This window comes from Bradysia coprophila, unplaced genomic scaffold (genome assembly GCF_014529535.1).
Source record: "Bradysia coprophila strain Holo2 unplaced genomic scaffold, BU_Bcop_v1 contig_248, whole genome shotgun sequence".
NCBI lineage: Eukaryota > Metazoa > Arthropoda > Insecta > Diptera > Sciaridae > Bradysia > Bradysia coprophila.
In genome coordinates this window covers 576,879-598,690 of record NW_023503509.1, presented here as the reverse complement: position 1 = coordinate 598,690, position 21,812 = coordinate 576,879, and the positions used below count along the sequence as shown (strand labels likewise).

Sequence of the window (21,812 nt, the reverse complement as noted above, 5' to 3'; positions counted from 1 at the left end):
GTGAGCGCTATGCTCAGAGACAGAACCGTTGAATCACACGTGTGTGGTCATAAGACCAATCTCTGGGTAGCGAAAGGATGCCCTCAAGGAGGCATACTATCACCAATACTCTGGTGTCTTGTAATAGACTCCCTCATCAAAAAGTTGAATGATGAGGGAATCTACGCTCAAGGGTACTCGGATGACCTGACGATTTTGATCAGGGGAAAGTTTGAGAGTACATTGGGAGACCGTGTGAGGGCTGCGTTGAAGATTGTGGAAAAGTGGTGCCACGAGAAGGGCCTGAGAGTGAATCCTAGAAAGACCGACCTGGTGCTCTTCAGCAGAAGACGCACTGGATCGGAACTTGTGGGTAGGATCAGGCTATTCGACGTCAACGTGGAACTCTCGCCCCAGGTTAAATACCTGGGAGTGACGCTTGATAGCAAACTTAACTGGATTGCTCACGTCAAGGACAAAACGTAGAAGGCTTTGACGGCTTTTTGGATCTGTAAGAACTCCTTCGGGAGGAATTGGGGTCTGCCGTCGAAGGCTATTCTGTGGCTCTATGAGGCCGTCATCAGACCCATGATATGTCATGGGTCGGTGGTGTGGTGGCCGAGACTAGACATAGAGAGAGCGCGGAAAGAGCTAGGGGAAATTCAAAGGCTAGTGTACATTTGCATAACTGGAGCTATGAAGACCACAGCTACCGCGGCCATGGAGACACTGCTGAATGTACCACCGCTCGACCTGATAATTCAGGCTAGAGCCTTCGCCACGGCGGATCGGTTGGTGCAAAATGGCTTGTGGACTTCTAACTTCCGGGCAGGGCATGGGAAAATATGTGGCGTTGTAGAAAGCCCAGTTTTCGGTATGCCCAGAGACCGGATGACACCGGTGATTGACTTCACGAAGCGATTCGACGCTACCTTCTTAGGCAGAGCAGACTGGCTTAACGGCTGGCCTACTGGCCTATCAAGGGGAAGTAAAGTCAGATTCACTGACGGTTCGAAAACTCCAAATGGAACAGGAGCTGGAGTGTATGCCCCCGAAACGGGGCTAGGCAATTCCTTCCACCTGGGAGAGATCGCCAGCGTACCTCAGGCGGAGCTTTATGCGGCACTCATGGGAGCACATGAAACTCTGCCTATAGGGACGCAAGGCGAAGAGGTCCTTATATGTCTTGACAATATAGGAATGATCAAGGCACTCGTATCGCCCGTAGTCACCTCCAAGCTGGTGAAGGAATGTAAGGAATACCTGAACCTTCTTGGTCTGAGCAATCGGATCAATTTGGTCTGGGTACCAGGACATTCCGGCGTGGAGGGAAATGAGGAAGCAGATAAGCTGGCCAAAGAAGGCTCGGCGACTCAGGCAAACGGGCCAGAACCGTACCTTCCGATTCCCCAGTCAGAGTGTAAAAGAGCACTGGAAGACTGGGTTAAGCGTAAACACGCAGAACGCTGGGAAGCGTATAACGGAGGCGTTCACACGAAATGCTTCTTCCCTAAGCCTAACAAAAAATGGGCCAAAGATTTGCTCAAAATGGACCGAAATCGCATTAGAAGAGTAGTAGGAGCGATTACGGGACATTGCGGGCTGAATCGGCACATGAATAAGTTGAGGCTTTCGGACACTCCGAGATGTTCCTGCGACCTAGAAGAAGAAACGGGTGCACACTTGATATGTGACTGCCCCAAATTTCTTCAACTAAGACGCAGGATGCTCGGAGACTACGAGGTGGTTCCTTCGGAAATTGCTGCAATAGGACCTGACATCTTAGACAGGTTCCTATCGGCAACAGGAAGGCTACCATGATTTACATGATGACCGGGAATGGAAACAAAGGATCAACAGATCTGTGTTTCGAGATCTTAAATGATCGTCCCAAACTGATAAATCTAGGAAACTGAAGCTCAAATGTAAAGATTTTTTTTTTGAAGAATTCTATTACATTTCTAGTACATTTCGTCTACTAGGGTCAGCACTCTATCGTTTTGTGAACCAACTTCACAGCTATGACATTTCATGGATATTTAACCAGAGTGGAGTTATAACCATTCTTTGTGTAATAAGAAAATTGTCGCACCTCTACAGGCCAACCGAGGTTTCCTATTTCGAATCGAGCACTAGGCGAAACAAAAGAAGCTTCAGATTTGATGCAATAAATGATGATACTCCTGTCGTTTGACTAATTTTCTCATACACATTTAAACCATCTTAACGTGGCAATTTTACTTTTTTCTTTTTTTTCCTCTCTGAACAGTTACGTACTAGATCATTCCTTTCCACATATGAATGCGGTCGACGGTTCGTGTTTATAATTGATGAGCTATTTGCTTAAGTTATTCTTAACCGGAGTGTATTTATTACACTCCGGCCGTACAAAGGCCTACAAAATAATCCACATAAATTCGATTTATTATAATTTTTACATTATTGTTCGGCCACAATTCAATAATTAATTGGTCACCAATGCGTTTCACTGATGTTTTATTATGCGCCGATATTACATATTGTAGGTACATTGTGTGTATTGCGCCCCGTTTTTTTTATTCATGTGAACACAAATTCTGGGATAAATATTACAAAGTGCGCTGTTACAATAATATAATATTTATTCATTTTCATGTTATTGTAGCCAGAATGCTGTTGGTGGAAGAAGGAAAAAAAGAAGCAAAGTTGTCAAGACAAATTGATTATTTGGTTGGTATAGAGAGCTTTACTTTACACTTTTTTTTCGTTCATACGAGTGAGGCATGAAATTGTTGCGTGAACGAGTTTCATCTCTTCTACGTTTTTTTTTCATTTAACAAAATTTAATTGGATGGTCTACAAGAACCATACATTAAAATAAATAATTTTTTTTTTCGCTCATAAATCATTCAAATGTATAAATATTCTTTGAATTTTCGTGCTATCTAAATTCCACATAAGCCAACAACTTGCCACAGAACCGTACAAACAACATAATTTTTTACGATGGGATACAAAATATAACCAGAAAACCGTACATACATTAGTAGTATATAGAGTCGAGAGACAAAAAACCATACTGTTCTCTTCAGCCATTCGACTTGTTTTCGAAACCGAAAAAAAATCCGATACTTTGAAGCTATTTTTTCGGTGTTAGATATGGATTGAGTGATTAACTATTTAAATATTTTAACTAATTTAAATAATTTGTTTATTGACATGATTTATATTCGATGTGATAATATAGTTCTAGTTGGAATAACATAATTAATGATCCTTTTAAGACGAGAGCGCGAGAGAGATGGTATATGTGGTATATTGTTGCAAAGGGGATTTGTGTGTTTTCAAAAATTGACTATAATTTGTCATGTTAAATATATGTATAATAGTCTTTTACATACTCCATGCAGTGAAAACCTTCATTTCCATGTTTCAAGCACTACTTCGACATGTAAAATCGATTAGAAAACTCGGAATAAAAGTTAAAAGTCACGTTTTCTTATGATTATTGACCTCGGCTTCGCCTCGGATCAACAAAATTCACACGAAAATAAGACTTTTCAACTTTTTATCTATACTTAGGCCATTTACTTTACTAGGGACTAGTCTTTTACTTTTACTCTGGCTGAAGCCTTCGAATACTTTTATTTATCTGGATACAAGATATCAAATTACTTCCCTGGTATAATAATCTACTATTACATGCTTCGACGTAGTGCTTGAAACATAGAAAATTCATGAAATTCTATGAAAAGGGCGACTTTCGACCAGCAAGCATGTAAGAGACAAAGTGGAATAGTCCAGTTTTCGTTGTAATTTGATCCGAGCCGAAGCCGAGGTCAATAAACACAGGAAAACGAATCTTTTCAACCTTTTGTACAGAGAAGGATTTTAGATGTTGAGGCATCGATTTTTAAATACTGGATTTTAGTTTACTTTTGATAATATATTTCCACAAGAATCCTTTTTTAAAAATATAGATCCGCATTCCGCAATAACAATGTGTTAGCTTCCACAAGAAAATTGGCTTTAGTTGTAGCAGTTTGACCAGATCTGAGAAAACTGAGCAGTTTATGAAAATTTCGTTAAACTGCTAACTTTTCTCAGAGCTGGTCAAACAACTACAACTAAAGCCAATTTTTATTAAAAGCTAACACATTCGATTAAAAGACCGATTTTCGTCATGTCACTCATACACCTAGAATTATTAACCTGTTACAGACGCCGTCTGTCAGACGTCTATGAAAGAATTTTTAATCTGTTGATTTCAAATCTTGTACTTCAATTTTGCATGTATTTTTACTATATAAAGGATCATTTTACTCAGAGCTTGTCATTATTTTTGTCGTCGCTACCGATAGCAGATGAATAAAGGAGGTCATTGCATCTTCTGTGGCAAATGGAACTACATCGACGACCCTGCTTGTCAATGACGCCACCCGCGACAGACAACAGATCACATTCTCACCGACTGTTCGATTCTGTCATACCAAGGACCTGGAACCGGATGCCGTACGTTGGTTAACGCAACTATAACTTTGAACGTATGATAACTCCGGACGATTTTATTGTTCATCGTTTTTGTGTTTTTCTTTACCTAGTCAGACTGAAATTTGTGATAATTTTCTATGTCCGTACCTCAATGCGCTTGCTTTATATTTTTAGACGAAAAAAGTATTTTTTGATTGTACAATTTCTAAAAGTTTCCTATGTGCAGAATATCACCAGCGGGTGTACAAACAAAAACACTTTGTATTGTAAACAATTCAAAAACAACCTACACACAGTGCATTTCTATGTTAACGTCATCTATGCGCGCACATAACACGTTGAAGTAAACACAATGTGAAGAATGTGTTTTGATTGTTAATCATACATTAAATGTGTGATAGTAGATCAGCTGGTGCTCATTCTGCCCATAGGAAACTTTTAATAATTGTAGAACAAAGTCATAATCTTAAAAAATAATAACAGATGAATAGCCATATGTGACAGGTGAAAGATCTTTTTCAATACTTGTTTTTTTAATGGGTTTTACATTTGCAAGTACATACGTTTCTTTCGCTAGGGTTTCAATCGTTACAATGTGTGAGTGAGATTCATATTTCCGGTTTCGATCATCTACAAATCGATTAGAAGTTGTAGTTTCGATGTGACGCAATAGTTATTTATATTACAAGGTATGGCATAAAACATGACAAGTCCAGCTTTCGTGTAAAGTTTTTTGATACGAGGTAAGGACGAAACGTGACTTTTCATTTTGATCACGAGTTTTGTAATTTTGATTTTTTTTTTTATTTTGATCACGAGGAATCATAGCTATACCCCTACCAACCTCCCTCTCGATAAAATAAAAATCTCCAAACAAGGACGTAATGTACTATTATGCTGTGATCTCCTAAACCTATTGTTACCCATAGTGATGTAAAAATCCATTTTCGACCCTACAGAACTGCATGCAAATGTTATAGTCCTATAAATTATTCGGTTTTATTTCAATCGTCAACAGATCTCAGGTTAGTTTCAACTTGAAACTTTCAAGTTATATTAAATGAAAATTGATCGGGTTATTATTTATGGAAAATGCAAAAAATGTCATTCTCTCGATACAATCGACTGTGTATGTTATATGCAGTAAGTGCATTATGGTGAATATATAGCCACCATGCAAATGAATATTTAACAAAAAAATATGAATTTATATAAACCAGCAAAGAAACGACTGTGTGTATTAATATACTTACCACTCACCAGTTTACTCGGTGAAACATTTTATTAATCTCGAAAATGTCATAAAGATTACGAAAATAGATAAAGCGAACATATCTAATTAGCCTTGTTCAAGGATTCGAGAAAAAAAATTAATTCGAAAAGAAGATCACATTTCACCTGTGTGTATATAAAACATCAAATTCATAAATAACATTGTGGAATGACCACAAATATGTACACACAAACGGAACGGAACCGAATGAAAAGACTTATTCAACACGAAAAAAATAAAAATCGTTAACGCAACGAAGAATTGAAAAGAGAGGAATAAATAAAATCAGAAGATGAAAAAAAGGCACCAAACGAAACAATCTGAAAAATATCCTAAATAGTTCCACTCATAATATTAAATCGAAGACCTGTTTTTAAATGTTGTTTTGTGTAGTTTTTATGCTTAATTTATTTCAATTTAATTTAATAACGACTGGGGCTCGTGCCCGTCAAATCATTTATACAACCTTATGATTTCAAAACAAAGACAAGATGACAGGCTATCACGGGTGATATGAAAGCACTGGGTGTGTGTGAGGGAAAGAGATTGGTAAATTACTTATCACCAAGGAGACGTGCATTTTCTCAGCCATATTACCTATTATCGTTATGAGATAAAGTAAATATATCCAGTAGCAGTTTCTTTTAAGAGACATCGATTGTTGGCTAAAATTGTAGCCTACATTTGTGTGTCTCGTATTTCGTTTGTGATGATATCTTTTCATCAAAATCATTTTTGAAAAATGTACAACCGCAATAACGACTACGAATGTGTCAGCTTAAAGAGGCATCGGTGCTTATCTAAAATTGTAGCTTACATTTGTGTGTCTCATAGGGTGGGTCGATTTTTCCAATTTGGAAATCCACAACCAGTAGGGTGTGTGGCTTGAAGAGACGAATCGATCTGCATCATTAGTTTTTGATGTCCGATTACGTTTGAATATCCCATCACAACTTTTACGAGTTCAGCCCCTTACTTAGTTTTGAGATTTTTTTAAATTCTTTTTTTCGTTGGATTCTCTTTAAATAAGTAAGTTTAAGACTTGTAATGATAATAAGAAACTAAGCGAAGCTTTTTGAAAAAAAATGTGCGAAATTGGCACACTTGTTCCACAATTTTCACATAAAAGTTCATAATTTCCACACACAAAATCCATTTAGATTCATAGTTTCGGTTTTTGTTGCTTTCTTGCAAAGAAAAAATAAAGTAAATAAATAACAGAACTCAACAAATAGTGTGAGTGAGGAGAGTGAGTGGTCCCACTTGGGAAGTGGCAAGTGGTTTAAATTATGAGTCGCAAACCAATTTTTCCGTTAAAACTAACAAGTTTTGCGTGCTTTAATGGTTTTACTTTTTTCAAAAAAAAAAGAAAGATTTTGGTTCAAAGAGATCATCAAAAAACGGATGTCTTTCCTCCCAAATGTAGGCTACCAATTTGCGAAGAGATGATAGCTCTTAAGCCGGTATGCCAGACTTTACTTCACTTATTATGATCCGTAAAGGGCTGTTAGTGAGGTTGCTAAAGAAAACCTCGGTTGTAGAGGCGCTACAATTTTCTTCACTACTTCATTCTTTGCACTCTATTTTTAGGTGATATAACTTGACTCTGGTAAAATATCCATGAAATGTCATAGCAGTAAATACACCTTTGGATGTTTTACGGGAGTGAAATTCTCTCACCAGAAAATAGAGCGCAAAGAATGAAGTACTGAAAAATGTGGCGCCTCTACAGGCCAACGGAGATTTCCTATCGATTGAAACTTTGTGTAACTTTTGACATAACGCTGGATGTCACTAAATGAGACTTTGTTACATTACCGCCATCATAAGCATCGCGTTTGACGTTTATTTTCGAAGCGTTACTACCGTATTCCGACACTGAAAATGAGCAAAGGTAATATCAACGATCTACCACGTGAAGTTCTAGAAGACGTTTTCCGATATCTGGATGGAAAAAATATGAAAAACGCGACATTGACATGCAAATGGTGAGTGACGGAATTGTTTTCTCCTTAGACAACGGCTTCGTCATCTGATGGTTTCTGTCTCTTTCGTCAGGTGGAAAGAATTGATCGAATTTGCATGTCGATGGTCACTGGAGCTAGACTATTCTGACAAAGCTAGATTTTTGCGGAAGGACACTTCTTACGACACGGATCACAAGATCAATTTTATCCTGACGACAAAACGAAAATTTGGAACAATCAGAATTATCGGAGGCCATTTAACGGAGCATACACAAATTCAAGAACTATTCCGGACACACGGCTTCTGTGTCGTCAAGCTGTGTTTGTTGTTCTGTTCCATAGACAACGTCGTTGCATTCGCTGAACTTTTAAACGCTACTCCAAATTTGAAGCACGCCGTGATGATGAATGTACACAGTGTACGTGATGAGCAACTTGGTGGAGTTTCGCCGGATCTGAAAAAATTGAAAACATTGGAGATGTCAGACGTCCAGGATCACCGGATCTTTGAATGCTTTAAAAATGCAAAGCTCACGACAATAAAAATTTGGGAAGAAGAACCTTCGCAACATCTCGGCGCATTGGAAAATTTCCTTTCATCTCAGGATATGTTGACGTCATTGAACGTTCATTGGAGCTGCAGGATACTGGCTGAGATGGGAAAATTGGAGGTTCCGGTTCCATTTCGGCTGAGGCGGTTATCGATTTCAGACTTGTATTTGCGAAATACACCGATCGACCAGCACCACTTAATGACGTTTATTCAATCACAGGCGGAACTTTTAGAAGAAATGGAAATCGGTTTCGGGATTCCACCTTTAGTTTATGAATACGTCTTCACCAGAATGAAGAAATTAAACACTTTGAAATTGGAAGTCGGTCCAATACCCCATGACCCCGACTTTTACGACCAATTGCCGGAGAATGGCAGTGTTCGAGCCCTAAACTTACTGGATAATGAGTTGAATGAAATTAAATTCGTTTCATTGGCTAATTTCGTTAAGAAACTCCCTGGCGTTCGCAGTCTAATTGTGCCATTTGCCAAATTTTACGCGAGCAAAAATGCACTGATAGCAATGGCACAAAATTTAAGCCATGTCGAGTCGCTTTCCATTGGCACAGTAAATGAAAATTCAGTCGATTTTGTCAAATTTCCTCATCTCAAAACGCTGCACATTCAACTTTTGCGTGTCAAAGTTGATTGGAATGTATTCAGTAAGAACCATCCGCGGTTGGCAGAATTATCCATAGAGGAAATGGAAAAGTCGTATTTCACTAGCGACGATATCGACCGAATAACGACCAATGTTGACCTACGGATCATAAGACTTGGTGCCGGTTTTGTGGCTGACAATCGCTTCTTCGAAATTATTCGCGCAAAGTGTGCAAACTTGAATGTTTTGGACTTGCACGAGTCGTGCATACCACATGGATTAAAAGCTATAAAGGCCATCGAATGATCAAAATATTCACAAATGACGAAAGTTTGTCCCACTCGTTTGATATTTATTTTAGTGACTTTCATATGTTCAATCTCAAATTTCCTGTAAATTTCATCGAAAAATAAATGAAATTGGCCCAATTGCGTTGAATTTGTGTCTGCATTTGTGAAGCCCGCTGGGGTACTCAAATCTAATTGAAACGGTTTTGATATTTAAAGGAACGAAATTTTTGATTTTCGCTCTTTTCATTGGCTGGTTAAAACACAGTCAATTTCGATAGGTGTAACAAACGAAGTAACAGATTCACTCTTAATATGACTGAATGGAATAGACCTATGTTATGATACATTTCGTTCACAATGTCCTTCCAATCGTCTCGTAAACCATACGATGTTTTAACAAGTCTTAATTTTTGTACATTTCGCATTACCAGCATTTCCATTTTCTTTATATAAATACATTCAAATCGGCTGACCAAATCGGTGCACGCGGGAATCCAATTTAATTTCTAATAATAGAGATCCGCTCATCTCTATTCCATAACCACTTTATTGGTCGAATCAATAAATATTGTGCTGTATCGGAGGCGTAGCTTACCTTCTATTTTCTAATCTCAATAACAACACCATTAGAAAAACCATCCGCTGATTGGATTATATGTTACATACGTGTAAATAGAGTTAATTATCTGCACTGACTGTGGTATTATAAATGTGCAATTTATTTTATAATTTAACCGAACCTATTTTACATCTCGATGCGACTGTATAATATATGGACGTTGCTGCTATGGATGCTTTTCGGTATCAATGTTTCGATCACATATTGAAGACATCTTGTTTTTGAAAATTGTTATTAATTTGTCGCAGGTCTGGTGCGAGTGTGTGTGACTGTTTGTGTTAATAAACTCTGCGATTGTACACACAAGTGTACATAACACGAAATGCAATTTGATTAGTTGCAGTAATAAATTTATAAAATATCGTAATGGTTAATATGGTTGGCGAATTATGGGCTATGAAAATACTAAGTGGCTTGTTTGGTTTGTATGACTACAGAAAATTATTATTCTGATACTTAATGGATTGTAATGTAAGGTTTCGTTTTTATGGATGCATAGCAATATTCATTGCCTGTTTGCTAACATTATTGCGGCTCAATGGTTCAACATTAATTAATTAATTTGTAACGAGCAAGAAGAGCAATCGATTTTAACGTAAAAAATTGTTAATCCTTGACATGAAATCTCAGAAGTATACATGCTCTGCACACAAGATTTGTTTCTGATTCAGATGGGGCGAAAACTCTTAACAATCGTCGTTCAATAGTTCCGTTTAATTTTCCTTTTTTTTAATTTTCTGAATAAAATTGAGCTCAAGGTCCAGTGAGAGAAATTATGAAATTCGCTCAACTTCGAATAATCTTCAATCTGTCACTTCAATTGTTTAAACAAATATTTTAGTGTTCGAAACAAGATCTATTACTTCATTATTTTCAGACCATCGTCTCAGCTACTAACTGATGACTTATCATCCCATTTACTCAGTAAAAATCTTTTATTTGTATAGTTCGCCCATTTAGATCGTTAGTCGGGACTGCTCGGTGTTAATATAGCAATCCAAAGCATTTACAGGAAGTCAATCATAGAAATGGTTGTGCCGAGTTTTTTTTTACATTGCGATTTAGCTAACTGGCAACAACTGGTTCAATGTTCACGAGCAGGACTTATTTTTGTGAATTTTAATTTGGAAAAATTCGAAAAAAATTCAGAGATTGTTTCGGAACTTTTTTTTAGAATTAAAACTCCCAAAACGCCCTGTTTGGTATCTGTTGTAAGACGTGCAGTGACCACCGAAATAACTAGCTTCCTTTCAATTTTATTTGAATTATTGGACCTCAGGTTCTTTTTTGAATTGATTTAACATCCGCTGTACCCTGATGTTTTCTTGATTGCTGCGTATTTTCGACATAATTAATAAAGGTGCTCATATTGAGGATGAATTGAGTTACCTTTTGCTATTCACCATTGTGATCATCTAGAATTCAATATTTCTTCACACATACTAAATGGTAAATATTTGCCGGAGTCGAATTCACCATCGATGTGATTGAATAATTTAGATGCTTGCGGGTCGAAAATCGTTTCCTTCGTCGAATTTCATTAACTTTCAACGACCCTAACATTTGGAATTTATTACAAAACTCAGAATTAAAGCTAAAAGTCATGTTTTCATATGATTATTGACCTCGGTTTCGCCTCGGATCAACAAAATTCACATGAAAACGGGACTTTTCAACTATGTATCCCTTAGCATGTAATAGTAATTTACATAAAAAGGGATAAGTAGATGAAAATTAGAAGCCGAGGTCAACAAACACATAAAAACGAAATTGTAATGGATTTTACAAGCGGCGGGCGTCGAAAAAAGTGCTTGAAATATGAAAAGTACGGTTTTCGACGCATGTAAATAATGTTATAAGTTCGGTACGTAATCTAACCGATGCGATACCGACCCAAAATGAAGAAGAAAAAACAATGAAAATAAGCAATCGCTAGGGATGTGTCATATTTGTTTTTTATTCGTCAAAACTTGATTTAAAAAAATATTTACATTTGTTCAACAAATTAATGTACCTGCATAGGAAAGCATTTGAAAGTCTAACTATAATTTAAATTTAATTCACTAAAACATTGAGAGACGAAAAAAAGAGTAAAAATTCTCTAAATAAAAATTAATTCTTAAACGAAATGCCCATTTTACATAACATAATCCATAGTGGTTCAACACACGGAAACATTTTTTTCTATTATTATTGCGTTTATTGAAGAGGATACTATACACATGATAATTGCTAACATTTTTCTTAAAAAATATTTTCCTAAGCACCAACAAATTTACAATTTTCTTATAAACAATAATGCAATGAAATGATTTCTAATAATTTTTTAAATACTCGCTTTCTATCTAACTATCTATCTAATACAATTCAATTACTATTTATAAATTTATCTTAGGTTTTTGTACAAAATACGAATAATATTCTTAATACTTCTAACAGATATTTGTCTCTGCAAATAAGGTAATGATGTGCGTTATACCAATCTACACTGCTATAGAATTATAACTTCCATCGTTGTGTGGTTTCAATCCAATTCATTCCACAAATTATGTGAATGTGAAGTACTTTAATGAGCTTGTGGAATGTTATGGGTAAATCCTATTAAAACGATGGATATTACAATACAATAACTGTACCGTTGGTCCTTTTCAATTTCAAAATAAAAAGTTTAATGCCTTGATTCGATTGGTCAGCCTGGGACTTCTTGAAACGAATCCTCAAATTTGGTTTTTATGTTTTTTATGTTGAGACATTTGACTAAATTTAAATTTCGATTCTTTCTAGGCAAAGAACTTCAAAAACTATTCCAATTTTACAGTAGCACTAACAATTCTTTACAAAACTAAGCACCAAGTGAATTTTTTTTGTCTAGCTGTAGTGCAGTAACTTCATTTTACACACTAAGCCCTCGGGAAATGAGTCATTACTTCATTTACGTGGGCGTTATAAATCATTTCCCGGTGACTTAGTAAGTAAAATTTACGTAAGTTCGTGGAACTTTGTACTTTGTCTTGTGTGGTTGAATACCCCACCTTCGGCTCGAGCTTCAAAACCCACACTTGGCAAAAGGAAAGGTTCGAAACAAGGATTTAATTTACTGTTAGTAGTAGTGATTCAAGTGAAAAGTTCTCTCTCTCCAGCACCTTCGCGTATAATAAGTTTAAAATCGAATGACTTCGTAACCTAAGTCATGACAACAATTAGCGAATTTAATTCAAAATATTTGCCTCAACCTTTTTGTTCACACCTCTCCATTCGAATCGTCTAAGCCAGTTCGCTCGGCTTTCATACGTATTCTCTGAAATGAAATTCATTTTTCCTTCAAGTTTCTTTACAACATTTTTATCGTTATGAAGACTTTTAACTGAAAATACACTTTGAATACAAAATTTATTCACCGGAGAGCGATGGTGTATAATATGGTAATACACACACTGAAGTGATGTTCTTCTTTTGTTAACGAAAACATGCAACAATATGCTACCGTTCGTTCAACAATGTGATTTTAATATTATATTGAGTTTGAATGGTTAAGTCAAGTGTTCTTCTTGTCATAGAGGATATTTATTTATGTATTCACTTGTCGTACCAGAAAAGCTCTCTAAACCGTCCCGTAACGTCCATGATAAACGACATGAGTATCACATAAGCACCTCGGTAATTGTATACAAGAATTAATTAATGATTTTAAATGTAATGCAAATATGAGAAATCATCGTAAAGAGCAATGAATGCTATATATGCATCGCGTAGACTGGTAGATGCTCGAAATGTTTGAGAAAGGGAATAATTGGTCGGGTATCATTGAATTCAATTGGAATTGAATGAGATCTAATGCATCCATCGAGTATGGACTCAGTTTTGACGAGAACATCAATCACTCTCGTTTCTCCATCAAGTCACGGCGCTACAGACTTGGAAGTCTCTGACGACTGTGCGATCGGAGAATCCGAATGAAGTACATACGCGTCATACAAAGCTCATTGTGCTCCATATGCTTCCTAGCATCTGTACATCTGCCTGAGCAACATAACTGGAAGAAGGTTGGGTGGAAATCGTATCCGCTCTTCTATTGGAAAAAGGAATGTTAAACCTGATAAAGGTATTGTATCAACATCAGCGGTAATACGTTTGCCGTTCGCGAAAGGTTAGTCGAATGTTGACTTTTTTTGTGAAAGAAAGTGATTAGTAGAGGTTGTGTGGTTGTAGATGGTTTTAAAATCAAATCTTTGTCTGAAATTGGTGCATTTTTAGTCGGCCTAACAGCAAACGGTGCGACAATTTATTGAAACTTTAATTCGTTGCAGTGGAGCAATTACTTTAATTAGACTTGGTGAACACACAATCATGCAACGACAAGCAAACGTCAATGCGGGTCATTTTTTGATTCGAATATTTTTTTTTAAATTAAGAGAAACAAACTAATTTTCAACAAAACATTAACCGTCACTACGCTTTCGTTGTTAAGTCCAACGGTGTCCCATTAATTTTTATTCGCTTAACTTCACGCCCATAATCTTCATCCTCCAATTCACTATGACATGATGTACGTTTCTCATGTTCATCATCGGACATATCACTTTCTCCGCCTGACATCGTTCGCATATCGTCCGACGTACTGCTATTCGTTTTCATACTCAAATCGATTGGATTGTCTTGCGAATGAACGGCTGGTCGAGATGACGGCGACCGCGATGTGGCGACTGGTGACCGTGGTGGTGTCATTGAAACGACTAAATCTTCGGAATCTTCGTCCTCTTCTTCGGTTTTTATGTTGACATTCATTGGTGATCGTTGGGATTTCAGCACCGCATCCAAAAAATAACGTTTGGCTTCTTCAGATGATTTGCTGTTGTGATTTGGTACGAAGCGATTATTGTTATTTGCTATCGACGGCGAACTTATGAGTGGTGGTTCGATGGCAGGCTTGAGGAGACCTTGATGTTGAGCGTATAGGGACGGATGATAACCGGGGAACATAAAATGTGTGGGTGGCAGGAAACCTGGCGGCGGCATCATTTGCATCGAAGACAGGCCGGGAAACGATAATGGCAAGAACAGTTCCTTATTGAACGAAGCCATTGAGTCTCGCGTAATGCTCTGTCTAATTAAATTATTTCTACGATCACCCACTTCCACGGAACTATCCGAATTGTGACTGTCCGGCGAACTGACCGACGGAGATGCCGACGGATGCTTGTAGTCCTCAAAGCCTAACAGCATCAATTCTTCTTTAGTGCACGGCGGTCGACAAGACATTCCCGGCGGATAGGACGGATGACCGAACATACTTAATGTGGACGGCGGTGGTGTTTTGCGATTTCCCTGTGCGGCAGCAGCTGCTTGCTGTTGCTGCTCTTGGAGCAGACAGTGAATTTTGAACCAATTCGATCGACGACCATATCGGGAGCCACTTTTCGACATTCCAACTTGTATACATTTCCGCAACCGACATGCCTTGCACGCTGTACGATTCTTTTTGTTTATGATACATTCTCCGTTGTTTTTGCATTCAGATATCGAGGATAAATTGTTGTATGATCGGCCGAAGAATGACTGAAAGCAAAGAGAAAACAGATTTTTGGTTAGATTAGGAGTGCAGTGTTTCGGTTGGAAAAATAGCTTAAATGAAAAGGAGGAAATAGGTGCTGATAGGTTCTGCAGTTAAAATACGACTCTAACAATTAAAAGATCTGAGATTTCTAAATGTAACGAGAGCCTGTCTTCATTGGAAATCTTAAGTGATTTTTAACATGACAACGACAACGACAAAAAAATTCTGCGACAAAAAAATTGTTTTTTTTCTTCAAAACTAATTAAACTCGAAGATTCTATGATTTGACCTCATCTTATACGGTGTGAAAGAGCTAAAGGTCATGCAAAAGCACTCATTCATTATAATTCGAATGACGAATGGTTTCGCGTATCTATTCCGTTTTACAAAAGCCAATAACAATTAGGTCATCGTTATTAATGTTTATTTAAAGTGTATCCGGAATTCTATTTACAATAACACGATGATAATGTGCGCGCGATAGAAATAATAAAAAAAGCAATCTGAACAGCAGCAGCAGAAACAACAACACAAATCGTCTTATTCAAACACCTATCAATCTGTTAAAGGTAAAACAGCAATGCTATTATTTTATCAAGAACATCCATCACATCACATCATCGCATTGACATAATTTGCGGTAACAATAACGTTCCGGAACTTTTTTTTTACTAAACATCGTGGGAAATCATTTAGTGGTAACTGAGTCTTCGAATCCATATCGACTCGAATGGTCATACAATTCTTATAATAATGATGTAATGCGCGATGGACATTAGGACTAACTTTTTCTGATTCAATAAATCACCGATCAACTCCAATTTGAACATAACACGTGAATATTCTCAGCGGTGTCGTCATCAAAATTATTACGAATTCCATCTCCATTCTGTTCAGTCTGTGATGACGATATATACTCTCTACACATTGACTGAGACTACCTTGTGTCTATCATGCCTCGTGTTTTCTTACAATATTTGTTTATTCAGACAATTTAAATAATTAATCAAAACGACACTGTTCTTCGGTTAACATATTCAAACTATAAACGCGGAAGGATGACCAAACACTAATGTTCAGTGTAATGTGAATTATGAGAACATTTTTCTGATTTCAAATCTGAAATGACTGTTTGTGATCGTAAAGTTAAACTGAATGCTTTCACAATGAGTGTGTAACCTTGTCATTTTGGTTTGAATCAATACACAGGTTAATATTGAGTACTTGAGATTGTCGTGATTCATTGCTGGTTCTCTTTTTTTTTTTAAATTAATCAAAGAAATCGAATTAGAAAAACAACAACAAACCAACTCAAATTAAATGTTTTTATTTCACTTGATTAACGATTGAATGAACACACATTTGCCAATATTCTATTCCGAGTCTCCGTACAATTACAAACAACATAATTGCCGATCGGTATAAGTCAAAATTTCAATCTCTGTAATGGAACGGTTTGTTTAGACATAGAGATTTCAATTGTTCGGATTTTAACTTGAAATTGTTTCGTATACACATCCACTTTAAAGGTTGATTAAGTAAAGAGATCAGTGGGACGGAAATAGGATGATGTTTAAGTTCGATGATGATGCTTGAATGCTTAGCACTTATAGTACGACTTTATATGAAAGTGAAACCGAAGCAATTGTCTTTAGCGAAAACGAAACTGTATTCGATTGTGATATAACGGTGAAAATTAACATCCACGGATAGGAGAGTTTTGAGATGAAGACCTGAGGTAGTTATCAATGTTTTTAAATGATCGACTGTACGATTTTGATAGATGCAGGGACAGATGGTTTGATATAATCTGTTATTGACAACACCGGCAAAAATAAGCTATGATATCCAGTTAGAGTGAAATTATATAGCAAAATGTATGTTAAAACAAATGAAGTAAAAGATTTTTTATCGAACTCTACAGGGTTTGGAAAATTGAATTGCTAGTCTTACTAAGATTTTCCATAATTTTCTAAGTAAAATTTAATCAGAATTTGCTAACCTAATTTTTCCAGAACTTACTAAGATTTTTCAAAATTTGCCAAAACTTGTTTAGCAAATTTTGAAATTTAATTTTCCAAAAATAAACAGCCCTGTCAGTGTGCCATTATTAAAATATTTACTGGTAAATTCACGTTCCCATCGTCACTGTTCTTCACTACGATCTAACAATCCCTCCAATGATAGGTTATTGTCTGAAAAATCTCTTCCTACTCCAACTTCGGAACCGAAGAATAGACCTTAATCATCACAGATGTCTGATGAAATTCTATCAATATTTTCATACATGATGTTACCGACTATAATACACTCAGTGAGACTGGAAAATCCAAGTGAAAATCTGCAAATCTGAATAAATCTCGAATAAATATTATGATTCGACCAAAGACAAAGACTGCAAAAATCCCATCAATCTCAAGGCCGACAATGTCATTATCTTATCAGTATATAAACAGAAATCGTAATTTACATCGACCTATAATACACATAAATAAGCATAATTGTTACACAATGCGACATACTTGTCTTGCTACCTGCAACGATAATGATTTTAATTTATAACAATACGAGAACCATTATACATAATTGATATTCAAATGCATAGCAGAGAATAACAAAAAAAATTGTTTTTTTTTGTAAATTATATTTTCCATATACCACACATCCATATATGGTTTAAATTTTCCGCTGCTTAATTCTCTAACGAATTACATAATTCTCAGACAAGACTATATGGATTGTTTTCTAGTGTTATTGCTGCTGTTTTACAAATTTGTTAATCGCAAGTGAATTAAAGAAATATAAAAAAAAACCATTTCTTGCCATACATCTAACTTTATAATGTTTGTGGTTTTGTTTTGATTAATCTGCGGAAATTTTTTAGAGCAGAAATGTTAAGGTATATAAAGTACCTAGATTTTTCAAGATCATATTTGATTGCAATCGTTTATAATGTGGATATATGGCTATATAAAGCTGTGTATTACACGTAATATACCTATTATTATGCTGCTCGATCGTTTACATTATTTCTTTTTATTTTTTCGGAAAGAAGTAAAGCACAAATTCAGATATTACAACATACCGCCGTGTGTTCGCATTTAATGAAAACGAGACTAAATGCACGGGTTATTGTGAATTTATGTTAATAGCAGAGGTTGTGTGGTAATGAAATAATTCGGAAATCGGAAATGATTTATTTCTCAAAGTTACAGAAATAAGCACACTGCAATTTCGAGATGAGAAAAATGAACGAAACGTTTCAATGGTGCTCTTGATGTGTATAGAGAGGATGTTTTCAATTAAATTTTATGGTAATATTATGCGGGCAATAAAATGCTTGAAATGAAACCGATTTGCATAGATCCACCTATTTAACCTTTAACAAACGGTAAATGTATCAAGGTGCAATGAATAAATCCATTACTTTGGTCGATTAACCAAAGACCTGAAATCTTTTACTTCATTAGTTTGGACAAAGATTTTTCTACATAAGAAAACAGTGATGGTGATCGCTTATTTTAGTAGTCACTGTCGATAGCAAATGACTAGAAGAAATGACGAGCTCAGCGAGTAACCTATCTCGTAAAAAAGTTTGAAAAATGAAAGTGCTTTTAAGATCGTTTCGCTGCTGCCTTTTTGTGTGACATCCTCCTTGCAAGTAGCAAAATACCATTACAAATCGATTAGGAAGCTCAATTTACAAAATGCAGCGCAATATTTCCATATTTCCTCGATTCGAGGTCAAAAGCAGTCCACAAAAGCATTAACTTTCGACATATGTTCTTCCGCAATACATGACTGTTCCATGTCAAATAAATAATTGAATTCTATTGTGTATTCGGCATGCTTATGGTTTTAGTGGGCTTAACAAGTAGAATCGTTTTCGTTTGTCAATAGTAGCACCAACAACCGTGCACAAACATTAAAAAAAATTTCAATCTTTTTCAAATCATTTTCGTGGTTGTTGCATATATAATGTTCTCAAAACACCAAAAAAAAAACTCTCAAGACCATTCTTTTCTTTCCCATTTATATGCCATGCCGTTTAAACAGCACTGTACATAACTTTGCTTTTCGTTTGCCATTCAAGGCACATACTGTATTCGAATTCATGTCTAATCACAATCACCAGTTGTTTTATATGGTTGAAGTGTAATGAAAACGAAATTGAATTTTCGTTTTGTTTACATAATTATTTCGTTGGGAAGAAGAAAAAGTAACATTTTCAAACTTTAACCGAATATTTTGTGATAGACTTATGTGATGGCAGAGTTTCGATTCCATTTCACAGAAATACGAAATGGGTAGACGGGATTTTCATTACACGCAAATGAAAGAGAATCTCGTGATGAAAAATGAGTTTGTAGTTCATAATTGGTGGGGGGTAATTTAAAAATCGGATTAAAGTATTAAATTCTAATGATATTAATCTCACCTTGCATCCTTCGCATGTGAATGCACCAAAGTGGAAGCCTGCTGCGGGCTCACCGCACACCTTGCACGTTTGGTTCATCTGCAAAATAAACCATAAAAAATACGTTTAATGTTTAAAATAACGCCAAACTATAAGGAACAGACAAAAAAAAATATTTATTATTTGTGTGTGTGTCTCGTTGTATGATTTACTTTGGTTGTTAAGCTGATTTTAATTTTAATAAATAGTTTCAGTTATCGTTTTAATGATTATGATCGTCGTGCTCATAAGTATTATATAGCACACACAGTCAGTGGAACAAGTTACTTAAAACATTGGACCGATTGTATGGGAACGGGTGAATATAGGAGCTCATTAAAATTGAAACATCATTTGTTAATTTAGTCTCCTGATTTAATTTATCGTTTCTAAGTAACTGATTTACACAGTACTCGCATAGATTTATGGCCGTAATTGTAAATGATTTCCTGTTAAATGGATTTTGTAATTAATTTTAGGTATTTCCTAAGTTGCAGCTCTTGTAATTAGCGGATTAGATTAGCTCAATGGTATAGTGATACAGTTTACTTTAGTGCTGAAACCCAGATCTGTGATCCTTTGCTACTCAATTCCAGACCTTACTTATTCTTTCAAATCGATTTTTAACATCATTCATCCCGAAAAGACTCTGTTAATAGAATTCATGATCCATCCAGAGGAGGTTCTGTTAATGGAGTTCACAAGCCGATGTTTTACTCTTTGACTACGTTATGACTTAAAAGTCTTTATCTCCTGCAAGCTGATATTTCATACATTACGCGTTTCTGCATATAAACACAAACACATGCATAACCACAGCCTATACGATTGGATAATTCACACATAACCCACCTAGGGTAAATTTACTTTCCATCTACATATTTGAAGAAAAAAAAATCGCCGAACGGCGGAAGCGAACACGGGACCAGCAGCATATCAACCAAACATGCTGACCACTACGCCAACAAATCACATAACGCGATGCAATTGGTGTCGGTAGTGGTTCGTTAGTCACTTCTACATCGATCAAATAATCAGAGTAGTCGGAATGATGTGATTTGAACGAAATGTTGAGGTGGATAGTATATGTGTGTGAGTAAGTAAATAAAGGATTCTCTGTATGATGTTTTTTTTGTTGTGAATGCGTTTTAAAACAACATGCTTAATTAATTAATTTAAAATCCAAATTTTTGTGGTTATTTCGCTAATGTATGAAATATCAGCTTGCAGGAGATAAAACATTGTTCTACCTTGGTGTATATTTCTCGAATCACTTCTTATGTACAATTGTATATACACTCGCTGGCGCTCGTTATATACAATTGTACATACGAAGTTATTCTCGAAATATACACCAAGGTAGAAAATGTACTATTTCCCACATAACAGATACAGCTGGCAATCGAAGAACTAATTACTTTACTGGAGTCCGAAGATCATGCGCTCCGCACATACATTACGTTTGTTCGAAATCCGTCAGGTCCAAATTTCATTATGTTTTAGATAATTCATACATTTAGCCTTAGTCTTTGCATTAAGCGTCGAAAAAACTGACGCTCCCTTTGTCCAAGTCACGTTTTTCGCTAAAGTTTCGCAACCGTTTATTGGTGTTGTTTTCGTAAAACCTTTTTTGATTTAGTTAAGTCTTGCTCGAAAGCTTTAAATTTTATTTCTAGTAGATTTTAAATGAATTTCATAAACAAGAACAATGGGCATTTTGAGCTAATCAGTCATCTGTTATTGACAACAACGAAGAAAATAAGTGACTTTCTCCAGACAGTGTTTCTTAAGTAACAATACGCATAGAAACACTAATGAAGTAGTAGAATTGATGTCAAACACTAAGCGATATTGGAACCAAATCAAGTAATAGATTTAGTCGTCATATGCAAGCAGTTGGTAAATTGTTAAATTAATCAATCTATTCTTCTGGTGTTCAGGCTCGTAAAGCTTTGGAAGTGAATCTATTTTTTAATTTTTTTTTTATTTGCCATGTTTACAATTGCTATAAGCATTGTATCGTCCACACCCAACCATTTATTTTGACAAG

At 36.0% G+C, this 21,812-nt stretch overlaps 3 protein-coding genes across 3 annotated transcripts in view; 2 read left to right on the top strand and 1 right to left on the bottom strand.

Annotated features, from left to right (window-relative positions):
- The first annotated feature begins 675 nt into the window (after nt 1–675).
- Nucleotides 676–1,800, top strand: LOC119078335. The gene has a single exon (XM_037185839.1). The coding sequence runs from the start codon at nt 676–678 to the stop codon at nt 1,798–1,800; it is 1,125 nt and encodes a 374-aa protein (XP_037041734.1).
- Nucleotides 1,801–7,519: 5,719 nt separating this feature from the next.
- LOC119078223 lies at nt 7,520–9,265 on the top strand. The gene is made up of 2 exons (XM_037185683.1): nt 7,520–7,710; nt 7,781–9,265. The coding sequence occupies exons 1-2, from the start codon at nt 7,607–7,609 to the stop codon at nt 9,147–9,149; spliced, it is 1,473 nt and encodes a 490-aa protein (XP_037041578.1). The 5' UTR covers nt 7,520–7,606; the 3' UTR covers nt 9,150–9,265.
- Nucleotides 9,266–11,711: 2,446 nt separating this feature from the next.
- The window catches only part of LOC119078221 (knirps-related protein), a 52,073-nt gene continuing 41,972 nt past the window's right edge, over nt 11,712–21,812 (bottom strand). The window contains exons 3-4 of the mRNA XM_037185682.1: nt 19,745–19,822; nt 11,712–15,308 (exon numbers count right to left, since the gene is read on the bottom strand). Of these exons, the coding sequence (XP_037041577.1) occupies nt 14,202–15,308; nt 19,745–19,822 (1,185 nt within the window). The 3' untranslated portion in view covers nt 11,712–14,201. The remainder of the gene's footprint in view (nt 15,309–19,744; nt 19,823–21,812) is intronic.

Excerpts from the sequence above, each read along its gene's own strand:
- LOC119078335 (XM_037185839.1), top strand. The coding sequence starts at position 676 with ATGAAGACCACAGCTACCGCGGCCATGGAGACACTGCTGAATGTACCA.
- LOC119078223 (XM_037185683.1), top strand. The coding sequence starts at position 7,607 with ATGAGCAAAGGTAATATCAACGATCTACCACGTGAAGTTCTAGAAGAC. Across the intron at positions 7,711-7,780 it reads GCGACATTGACATGCAAATG|GTGGAAAGAATTGATCGAAT; the intron begins GTGAGTGACGGA and ends CTCTTTCGTCAG.